At 37.2% G+C, this 12312-nt stretch overlaps 1 protein-coding gene across 2 annotated transcripts in view; it reads left to right on the forward strand.

Annotated features, from left to right (window-relative positions):
* Window positions 1-3512: 3512 nt before the first annotated feature.
* Window positions 3513-12312, forward strand: part of dclk1a (doublecortin-like kinase 1a) — an 82207-nt gene continuing 73407 nt past the window's right edge. The window contains exon 1 of one of the 2 annotated variants that reach the window (XM_072264276.1): window positions 3513-3665. In XM_072264276.1, the coding sequence (XP_072120377.1) occupies window positions 3650-3665 (16 nt within the window). In that variant the 5' untranslated portion in view covers window positions 3513-3649. Of the gene's footprint in view, window positions 3666-12223; window positions 12311-12312 lie in introns of those variants that run through there. The other variant, XM_072264277.1, reaches the window with a different exon arrangement.

Here is a 12312-nt window from a genome sequence, read left to right on the forward strand (position 1 = left end):
CATAATTAGTACAGCACAACATTGAGGGCTGAGGGGTCTGTCCTTGAGGTGTACTTTCCTATGTTCAGTTTTTCTATCTTTGTGTCTGCTGACTTGAAATGTTCACTTTGGAATTGGTAAGTTCAAGGCAAATTGTCAAAACAGAAATAATCACTAAACTCTTTTAATACATAATTTTAAAAGAAAAAAAGATTATAACAAATCTTATGCTGAATCATATGGACACAACATTTATACTCACAACTAGTTAAGGAGTAATGAACCAAAAACAGAAATGTTGGACAAACCCATCTGATCAAGTAGTATCATGAAAAGAGAAATCAGTCAATATTTCTGGGCATTGACCCTCCTCCTCAGGAGCTAGTGACCGGCTGGAACAATTTCAATCCTTTATAAATAAATACATTTGAATCACAGTCACAAAGACTTAAAAATGTAAAGGTTATTTTTCTATCTATTCCCCTATCCATGTCATTCATAAATGTATGTGCCTCAGTTAAATCTTCCATTAAATTCAATCAATTATCAAATATAAATATAAACTACACCCTACAATAGTCCATTACTCAGTATACCAGTCCATTAACAATATTTTCCATTTATGCAAAATGCCTCACAGACAGCATATTCATGTCAAATGGATGGAGGCAAAGTTATGAGTGGGAGGTTTTGCTCAAAGCGAGCCTTGAAGGGTGAAGGAAGCATTGCACATTAGTGAGGGAGCTCCAGTGTGAGTGAGTCTAGACAGATTAAAATGGTGGATTAAAAGGTAGGGACATTATTATAAACCAGAAAAGCAGATACGAAGAATTTGGAGTTCAGTGATGGGATTTGGTTATAATATTTAGATGTAGTGAAGAGATAAAGTTTGGCAAGGCTAAGAAGGGATTTAAACAGAGCTGAGAGACTTAGTTAAGATGATAAGCACAGTGAATAAGGTCTTAGAAGTGTTTTGTTTTGGTCAGTGACAAAATGGAAAGCTTGGAAAATCTACAAGCAAAGCATGTCCATGCTGGCAATATGAATTGAAAAGAAAGTACTAGAATTATTCAATAGCTCAGGCAGCATGTGTGGAAAGAAACTGAATTAATATTTGAATAATGATGAAAATTAATTACACTAATAAATCTGTGTCTCTGTCTACTGATGCATCTGGCGTCCTGGTTACTTTGGGGAAAATAATCCTGAGGCGGATGGAATTTTCTGAAACAGATGGACTACGGTGATGATCTTGCCTGAAACTGAAGTTCTTCCTGCTCTTGAGAAATTTCCTTCTGGTTCCTTCTTCTACTTCATGAGTCGATCCTATATGTGACTAACTGAATATGTTTGTGCTATTTTACTATGCTTTGCTAATATTATACGTCAAATAAATATTTTTCAAATATTTGTACATAGTCTGAATATTTTCAAATAGTTTTGAAAATAATAAAATAAATTTATTCCCTTTTTTTTCTTTACCATTATTGAGATTGGAATGCAAAATAAAAATTCTGCAGGACATCATATAGAGCCACGATTTTAGTTTGAGTTCAAAGTAAAAATATATTATTTTTATAAGGGAATTGTGGGTCTGACTGACAGTTGCATTATTTATATTTCCAAGACATAATATTACTTTTATTGACATAATGACTTTTAACATAATTTTTTTGAAAAAGAAAAGATATTCAGATGTTGATACTCTTGAATGTCATTAAATGGAAAGCAATAATCTTGCCTTAGCTACAGAAAAGTATATTCTCAATATTGTATTGATGATAATTGCAATGAAAACTTCAAGGTTCCCAGTGCCAGCAGCAAGCACATTTTATCTGTAGGGCTGTTGAAAAATCATACACTAGGTCATATACGTATTCACAAAGATGAAAGAAAATGACATTGCTCATAATATAGCATTGATCATAAAATACAAGAAGGAAAATGAATTTGAGACCAAATGGAACTTTGTAAGATTAAATTTCCATACACTTAAATCACTGTTTCTCCTTCAAGCTTTGAAATATTGACTAACATCAGAATCGGCTTTAATATCATTAGTATATGTCATGAAAGTTGTTGTTTTCCTGCAGCAGAACATTGCAATACAGAATAAAAGAGAAACTGTGAATAACACTAAGAACAAATATAAGAAAATTAAATTAAATTAGTGCAAAAAGAGAGCAAAATAAGGAAAAAAGGTAATATATAGATGAGTAACACACATAAAAGTTGCTGTTGAACGCAACAAGCCAGGCAGTATCTCTAGGAAGAGGTACAGTCGACGTTTTGGGCCGAGTCCTGACGAAGGGTCTGGGCCCGAAACGTTGACTATACCTCTTCCTAGAGATGCTGCCCGGCCTGCTGCGTTCACCAGCAACTTTTATGTGTGTTGCTTGAAATTCCAGCATCTGCAGATTTCCTCGTGTTTGCATATATAAATGAGTTTCTCTTCACGCAATAATTCTTCACTCAATATTGAAGTGAACAACTTGGTGAGAAATAAATGGCTAGAAATTTGCTCTTCTCACTGTTACCATCAGGAAGGAGGTACAGAAGCCTGAAGGTACATATTCAATGACTCAGGAACAACTAATTCCTTTCTGCCATCTGATTTCTGACTGGACATTGTACCCATGAACACTACCTCACTACTTTTCTATTTCTGTTTTTGCACTACTTATTTATCTATTTTATACATGATAGTATATAGAAAAACTGTGAATTACAGTGAATATATATATTTACTGTCATTCACAGTTTTTTTTATATTATCATGTATTGCATTGAACCGCTGCAGCAAAGTTAACCTACGGTATTTCACGACATTTTTGGTGATATTAAACCTGATTCAGATTCTGAGTTGATGGACAACATACAAAGTATATGCTGCATGCAATGCTCTCCTTCAGAAAGTCCATTTCTTTGACTTCAGCAGAACTGAATTTTGGAACCAGTACAATGTGTAACTGTTCCAGCACAATGAATTCATCATCATTAACAAATGACAAATTCCAAGGTGAAATGTAAGTTAAACTAATTGGTTTTCATTGTTTTTTTGTACTTGGTTTAGCTTGTTTTGATTACTCTTTACTAAGCAATAGGTCTAGGCATTTCTTTGTAAATGTAGATTAAATACTGTATTGTCTTTCATTTGTTTGTGAATGAACCATAACCTAAATAACTTGAAATCTAGTGGTTCAAGTGACGTGGTTATATGTTACTATTTACATTACTTGAAAGCCTTTGACAAGTAATGTTAAGTAGAATTCTGGATGAGTCATTTGCTATTGGGTTCATGTCAGATGAATCATGCATTCGCGTTCTAAATTATTCATTTTTTTCATTTGTATTATCAAAGGGGGAAGAACAGCTTAATCTCATGGTGCTTGCAATTGGTTTAATTGACACCTATGATGCAGCCTTAAGGAGCCACCTGAACCACCCACTCCCAAATCACAGACGTCAGTCTTACGCAAAAAAGCATTTGCTTATGATAGCCGTTTCTTACTTGGCTATCTTCACAAGCAGTGGTTTTAGCTGTGAGTCTGCACCTCAGCCTTTTTGCTTCATTCCATTATTTCCTCTACTTGAAGCTTTATACAGTCAGCACTCAGTGTCTGAGAATTACATGGGAAGGTGTTTTGTGTGTTGAAAATTTGCTGTCGTAATGAAGTACATAGAAGGTAAGTATGGACATTGGAACATTATCATCTAAATTTTGTTTCAGCTTGGGTAATAAGCTATTGATCTATGTAAATGTTATATTTTATACTATAGTACTAGGATATTCCTGTACCTCAATATAGATAAAGTAAACCAAATCACATTAATTCTAAAGACTTTACTTCTCTGAATGCTGTTTCCTTAGTTACTAGGTCCTTCTATAAAGTATAAATTTATATTTAAAATTGTGAAAAAAACCATTCCTGATTTAGTATTTATACTGACTGTGACCACTTGTAACCTTTTGGAAGGTCAGATAATAATAAAGCCTTAGGATTCATTGTTATGTATCTACAGAGGTGAAATGTGTGGATGAACTGGACTTGGGAGTGCCTGTTTTTATTTCCTACATGAATCCTTTAAAGGCCAAAAACTGTCTGCAGTGTGCAGGGCACATTTGAGTGAATCTCACCAGATACCAGTATGCAACACTTGATTCCCATAACAGTTCAGAGCTAATTACTAGCCCTAACACATTCTATTAACCATGGCAAGGTTATGCAGGAAGGATCCCCAGTTTCAATATTGACAGGGATTATCATCACTTTACTGGTCAGTTGCTGATTGTTCTTTATCTGGCACTTAACACAGTTATAGAAGTATTTGGTGCTTTCAAGTGTGTCAAAAGCTGATGGACTTTGGCTAACCTCAGGCATCTGCACAAAACAGCTGCTCCTAAGCTTCCAATATTAGTAAGCATTTCCCTTATACTGCATACCCAGCAAAGTAAGCTGAAGAAGCACACAACAGGACAAGCTACAGGGCAACAAAAAAAAGATTTTCAACAGAATGCCATGTTTGCCCGGGGTGTTTAGGGAGCAAATTTCCCACCTGAGCCTAAGAGGGGAGCAATGTGTGAAGCATTTGTTCTTCATTAACTGTGCCCATGTTGAAATATTGGCACCTGAGAACAAAGCAAAGATCACATAACAAATCTTGTGCTTGTGGTATTTTGCAACATCTTTTAGTTTTATATGTTGTTTCAGAGACATTGTGGATTTTTTTCCTGCTCAGTGAGGCCTTTAAATTCTTGCCAGGGAGAGAGTGTAGAAAAGACATGCAGTTTGAGAAAAATACAGACTTCCTTTTTGTACAAGAAGCCATTACAATATTTGCTTTCAATTTGCCATATTAAAACCAAAAGAGAAACCATTCCTTCAAGGTGCAGCTGGTTCCTGCATAACAATACTGGCTATCAGCTGTGTGGTCCACTGCCAGTGGTCCTACACGTGCTTTCATTCTGCAGCATTTCTCAGCTCCAAACTGCATTTGAAAACTGAAAGATGGCTGCTTACCAGCAGAGACTGATACAGAGTCTGTGTCCCTTGTGTTCAGGGCAGCATGCATATATGAAATTTGTGGGGACCTGCCATTGATATGTAGAGGCAATTCTTTCACCATCTGGATTGCCTTGGAAGGGCCCTGCAATTTTTGGCAGGAGTGTCAGACCTTAGGATGGCCTTCTGTATACAGCAATACCATACTATTATGATGGTATTGCCCTTGCCAGCTGTTGTAAGGTTGGCAGCCAAACAGTAGGAAGAAAGGTCAAGGAGAACTGGAGAAAGAGAATAAATAAAATAACCTTGACAGGCATTATACTGATTTATCTGTGAAGTACACATCCATGTGGGATTCCTATTCCCTATGCTTTTATCCAATTCCCCTTTCATCAGTAGTTTCATCTTTCCCTCCTCACTGATTATCACACTTGTTTACCATAATCCAGAAGTGAAAACAATCATAATAAACAGTCCAAACCATATCTGTATATAAATACTTATGCTATTTACCCACTAAAGCTGAGTAACCACTCTGAAACATTCCCTTATTGCCTATCCTCCCTAAATGGTCTCGACCCAAAGAGTCAGCTCTTTATTCCTCTCCATAGACCTGCTGACTTCCTCCAGCATTTTGTGTGTGTCACTGTAAATTTGCCTGTCCTAGTGCTTTTGCTGTCTGCACCAGCCCAGTTGTGTAAGATTGCTGATTTTTAATGAAGGAGATAGCTGATTCTTTTGACCAGGTCTGTGTCTAGAAAAAGAATACTGCAGGCTCCCCCATCTCGTCATCAGCAGCTCTAGTCCATAGCTGAGGAGCGCAACAGAGGCACTCGGAAGGCTGGCAGATTTGGAAGGAAGAATGCCATCTTCCAGAGTGAAGGCATCATGTTGTTGCTGTAAGAACAACGGCCATTCTGATGTGCCAACAGCTGAGCAACCCTAGTAGTCTATCCAAGGAGAGACTGCTGTAGCTCTGAGAGGCCTGGAAACCCACTTACTCACTGTAATCCACTGACTATTCCATTATTGGCTCTGATTCACAAGGTCATGAGTTCAAGTTCCGTATGAACACGGTCCTTTGCAGTACTGTGGGTGTTACACTGTCAACAACACTTTTTAGATAAGAATTTCAACAAGAATCCTATCACCTTTTAAAAAATGAGCATAAATGTTGCTTGCCATCTATTAGCAAATTCTTTTCTGTAAATGTTGAAGCCTTGACAAAGTTTTCCAGAACTCTTCAAATTTGTTTCAAAGGCTCTCTTCAAGTCCCTAGCAACACATGAGCAGGTAAAGGAGATGGAACATTGAAAATCCTCTGCAATGATTGTTTGCTCCCAGCCAACTGGTCACTATGAGGAAGGGATGCAAGGTTGAACGCTATCACAGAACTCAAAGGTAAAGCCCTCCCCAGCATTGAGTAGATTCATGCAAAGTGTTGCCACAAGAAAGTAGCATCCATCATCAAAGACCTCTGCCATCTAGGCCACATCCTCTTCTCGCTACTGCCATGGAGCAGGAGGTCTAGAAGCTTTAAGTCCCTCACTGTTGTTAGGAACAGTTATTGCCCTAGAACCATCAGGCTTCTAAACCAATGTAGATAAATTCATTCACTACTACTTTGAATTGACCTACAGGCTCACTTTCAAGGACTTTTTACAAATCACGTTCTCAGTATTATTTTTATTTGCCCAGTTTGTCTTCTTTTGCACATTGGTTGTTTGTCTGTCTTTTGTTTACATTTAGTATTTCATAACATTTTATTGTATTTCTTTTTCCTGCAAATCTTGCAAGAAAATATATCTCAAAGTAGTACATGGTAACATAAGTATATGTACTTTGATAATAAATTTACTATGAATTTTTAATTCACCGTAGTCCTACAAAACCTTGTTAACGAGTATCAGTGCACAAATTAAATCACAATTAATCTCTCAATGTATAGTTAACCGTAGAAATACTCAACCAGCTTGTAAATATCAGCTCCTTTACTTAGTTGGTACACTGCTTTACTACTACTACTATCACATTAAATAGGGCTTAAGATACTGTTTCAATTAAAAGAACAAAAACAGAAAATGGTGAAAGCACTCAGTAGATCAGGCAGTGTCTGGAAAGAGAAACAGAGTTAATATTTCCAGGCTGAAAACTTCCCTTCAGAACCTAAAGTACGATCTCTCTTTCTCTTTCCACAGTGCTGACTGATTTGGTGATTTTTCCAACATTTTCTATTATTTCTTTGGTTACCTATTTTTTAAAAAAAAGTTTTAACTCCTGGACGCTTCTTGTCCCCCTTGTAAGTTCCATCAAACATAACGTAATTTTCATAATGGACTAAGGTGCAATAGCATGAAGTGAGGGACAAATTTACAGCTGGAAAAGCATTATGATAAGTTGAAGCCAAGTATACAGTTGGAAGTTGAAGCAGCTACATAAATTAAGGGTTGTTTGATTTTATGTGCAGTGCAGTTGTTAAGATGCACAAGTAAAACAAAACTGCTGTTTGGAATGAGCTTGCATCACTTTCTCATTTCTCAGTATGCGGGTGATATTAATTGCCTTTGAGAAAGTAGTACTGAGTTGTTGCTTTGAACAGCAGCAGTCTTCTTGGTGAAAGCAGGTCTCAATGCTATTGGATAGGAGAGCGAGTATTTATTCCCACCACTGCAGAGGGAAAGGCAATAAATTCCTATTAGGATGGAGTGGGGCTTGAAAGGGTGACTGCATTTAGTAGTTTACCATGCATCCACTGCCATTAATCTTCTTGGAGATTGCTAATTTGAAAAATCAAAATCAGGTTTATTATCACTGACAGTAACTGCAATGTGTCATGTACAGTCCTGTACGAAAGTCTTAGGCACATATATATAGCTGGGGTGCCTAAGACTTTTGCACAGTACTATAGTAATTTTGTGTATTACACTGTACTGCTGCCACAAGAAAAAACAAATTTCATGACATATATGAGGGATGATGAACCAGATTCTGATATGGGTCTCTATTGTGGACTGAGAGTGGAAAGGGGACAGGGAGAAGGGAATCATGGTTGGGAAAAGGAGATGGAGGCTGAGCAGGAAGAACCAGGGAGACATTCTGTAATGTTTAATAAGCTAATCGTTTGGAATAAACTGACCTTTATACCTTATACTCTATTGTCGCCAAACAATTGATACTAGAATGTACAATCATTACAGCGATATTTGATTCTGTGCTTACCGCTCCCTGGATTACAAATATTAAATATTAAAAATAGTAAAAATTAGTAAATATTAAAATTTTAAATTATAAATCATAAATAGAAAATAGAAAAATGGGAAGTAAGGTCGTGCAAAAAAAACCGAGAGGCAGGTCCGGATATTTGGAGGGTACGGCCCAGATCCGGGTCAGGATCCGTTCAGCAGTCTTATCACAGTTGGAAAGAAGCTGGTCCCAAATCTGGCCGTCTTCAAGCTCCTGAGCCTTCTCCTGGAGGGAAGAGGGATGAAAAGTGTGTTGGCTCGGTGGGTCGTCTCCTTGATTATCCTGGCAGCACTGCTCCGACAGCGTGCGGTGTAAGTGAGTCTAAGGACGGAAGATTGGTTTGTGTGATGTGCTGCGCCGTGTTCACGATCTTCTGCAACTTCTTCCGGTCTTGGACAGGACAACTTCCATACTAGGTTGTGATGCACCCTAGAAGAATGCTTTCTACCGTGCATCTATAAAAATTAGTGAGGGTTTTAGGGGACAGGCGAAATTTCTTTAGTTTTCTCAGGAAGTAAAGGTGCTGGTGGGCCTTCTTGGCAGTGGACTCTGCTTGATTGGACCAAGTCAGGTCATTTGTGATATTGACCCCGAGGAACTGAAAGCTTTTGACCTGTTCCACTTGCACACCACCGATGTAAATTGGGTCATGCAGTCCACTACTCCTTCTGAAGTCAACAACCAATTCCTTCATCTTGCTGATGTTGTGGAATAGGTTCTTGTCTTCGCACCATGCCACCAGGTTCTTAATTTCCTCTCTGTACTCAAACTCATCATTACCCGACATACGGCCTACAATTGTTGTGTCATCAGCAAACTTATATATTGAGTTTGATGGAAACTTGGCTGCAGGTGTCTACACCTTGCCTGGTGTCTCAGGACTGGGTGTGTCTGCACCCGCACTGCACCAACCCAACCCCTCCTCCTCCTTTTCTGCCACCTGTCTCACACCCCTCCTGGGGGCTCCACCCTCGCCATTCCAAACATCCTTTTGCCTGCCAGATTTTTAAAAAATCACTCTTCGCCCCCCCCATTGACAAATACAGTACTGTGCAAAAGTCTTTGTGTCTGTCTCTCTCCTCTCCCTCTCTCTCTCTCTCTCTCTATATATATGTGTCTGTGTGTGTGTGTGTGTGTGTGTGTGTGTGTATATTTTTTTCTAAGTCATGACCCTTGTGTATTGTTGATAGAGGAAGTTGAGGGGGAGTCAGTTGCCTCATTAGTATTCTCATCTAGCATCAGTTTCATGCTTAATTTAACTAGATATATATTAAAATATCTGAAAGGAAACTAATAAAAAACGTGCGATGAGAAGATTATAATTCACATCTGATAGGAAGATTTTCACTGTATACCATACAAAGTGAAAGTATTTCTCATTAAATTTGCAATTTTATTATAAATGGAATAATAAAATGCTACTTTTTAAAGTCATAAATGCCTAATCTCTGCACAGCAACTGTTTATTGGTCCTGGACTGGGAACACTCCTTTAATATTACCTATGAGAAAGAAACAAGTTTGTGTTTCACAACTATGAGATTAATCTTTATTTTACATTCTGAAATAAAAATAATAAGGACAATATTTATTTAGTCGCTAAATATACTAGATGAAGCATGGAAAATTCTAGATTCAATCTTGATTTATACTAGATTATATAATTTGAGCCAAAGCAATAATGAGAATGTCACGCTTGGTATTCAGTGAGGGCAAAGCTTCCATTGGGCTCCTGCTGTTAAATATTGCTGAGTAAGTCCTGGTGTAGTCCTTGTACTTGTTGCTAGACAGAGAAAAGAGTAACTTTAACTGTAATGATTTCCCTCTACAAGAGTTGCAATTAGTTTTGAAGCTGAGATTTGAAGTGGTTGGAAGGATAAGATCTGCTGACAGAAACTGTTATTTGGTAGCATGACTTATCTTTAGGTTGCAAAAGGATTAAAGAAAGAAAACCTAAAGAAGAATTACATAACTGAGTTTATTAAATTAAAAAAAATTACCAGGTACATGCACAGATATATCACCGTTTACAAAGTGCTATTTTATTGTAACCTTATTTTAAATTTTGTTATGAATGATATCAATTACATCTGCCATTAATTGCCAGTTGATCTATCTGTGCATTCTAGTTTGTTTTGACTGAGATTAAGCATTTTGATTTATGACTCTAATAAATGAAACACGCTGACAGCTTATAGAGCGTTTGATGTTCAAAAATGTTTTGCACAGTTTGAATCTGAAATCTGTCTACTTCAAGTGGTATGATTCTGTTGTGTTAGCAAGAATACAAAAGTTATTGTCAGAGATGGACAAAAATAAATAATTAGTTAATTTGTTTGAAATATCAAAAATAGATGACTGTTAGGAAAGGCACTCTGTTGATATGTTTAAATATTAAGTAAAACACACATGGATGTGGCATTGTTCATTGTTTCACCTGACAATAACACTGTTATTGTTCATGGTTAGTGCTATTGCTCATTGCTCCAGGCATCCAGGTTTTTTCTTGATCTTGAGTTTGCATTCTCCCAGTGATGCCATGGACAGGGCTCCAGTGGCTCTGCTTTCTTCCCGCATTTCAAAGATGTATCGGTGGGTTAATTGGATATAGGTAATTTGCAGAAGAATAAAAGTGCAGATGAGCACATGAAGGATAATAAGGTGAGGGGAATGGAATTGCTCTGCTGGGAGCCTGCATGGATGCATTGGGTTAAATGTGGCCCCCTATTTCATAATGGGTAAGTAAGCAATCTTTCAACACCAAGGTGGTTGAGACCAGTCTTTTCCTCTTTATCTGTGCATTACTCTTCAGCAACTTCAGCTGTATGGAGATATCTTTTATTTTAACACTGAAGTCACTTAGTCACATTGATGATGCTATTTGTTCAGCATCAGATCCTAGAGAACGGCAAGCTCAGTTCTGAGAAGAATGAAGCCACTTGCATTGTCAGAAACTCCACTGCCTTGCTGTTAACACAACCCAGTCTTGTGCTTTGAGCCAGTTTTAATAAATTACAATTTTAATGTTATGTATTATTTTAAAACTAAAACTGCACATTCTTTGCGTCATCTAAATTGCAAAACTTGCACCCCCAGAAACAAATTTTTTTCTTAATCTCAAGTATGTTTTAATTTTGTTCCAATTATTGTGTTTGGATTAGCTTGTCCTTGTGTCAATCATGATCCTTTGATTTTGATCCATGTCTCCAAAATTTTTCAATTGGAGTTCATTGTCATTGCCATAGTCAAGCAGTGAAGTGAGAGGTCAGAAATAAAATCAGAAAATAGAGGAAACACTTAACAGGTCAAGCAATATCAATGGGAGAGAAAAAGAACTAGGTTGAAGACCCTTCCTTCGAATTGAGTAGGAGATCTCAAGCGCTGGCATCTGATCACCAATTCATTCCTGACTTCTGTGTTTCAGTGTCTCAGTGTGGAATTCTCAAGTTTACTTGTGCACAGTTGTAAACCAGCACATGTCCATGTGCAGCTAAACTATCAAACATCTCAGCTATTCTTATTGCGATCTTCTCTATAGATCTGTCCAATTTAATGCCTCTCCAATCATTTTTATAAAGAACTTAAGAACTTATCTCCCCAAACTAACCTTCAACCACTAATCACAATCACTTTTTTTGGCTTACAATTAATTTTCACATATCCATTTGCAACATATCGCAAGTTATATAATGCAGTAAACTGCCTTGGGATCATTGCAGCATGTTAAGCATAGATTATGTGATGTTGGACAAAAAAAAAGCTCCGTAAACTCCATGCCAAATATTTGTAAGAAATACTTCTGCTTGCCATTGAGTTCTTTGGAAACCAGCTACATGATTGAGCTTCTACAATGAATTGGATGATAGTATTCCAGAAAAAGATTGCATCCAATAGATTTTTTCTTACATCTCCTTGTGGAATCTCAAATACAAATACTGAATAAAAAGTTGGAAGCAAGACTCTCAACTGTCAACCCAGTAAACTATGATATAATGAACTGAATATGACAAGTAATCTCTGAAATAGAACGGCGACAGAAAAAGATAGTAATACTAAAAGCACAAAAACCCATGAATTCTTTAAGT

The sequence above is a fragment of the Mobula birostris genome, chromosome 7 (genome assembly GCF_030028105.1).
Source record: "Mobula birostris isolate sMobBir1 chromosome 7, sMobBir1.hap1, whole genome shotgun sequence".
Lineage (NCBI taxonomy): Eukaryota > Metazoa > Chordata > Chondrichthyes > Myliobatiformes > Myliobatidae > Mobula > Mobula birostris.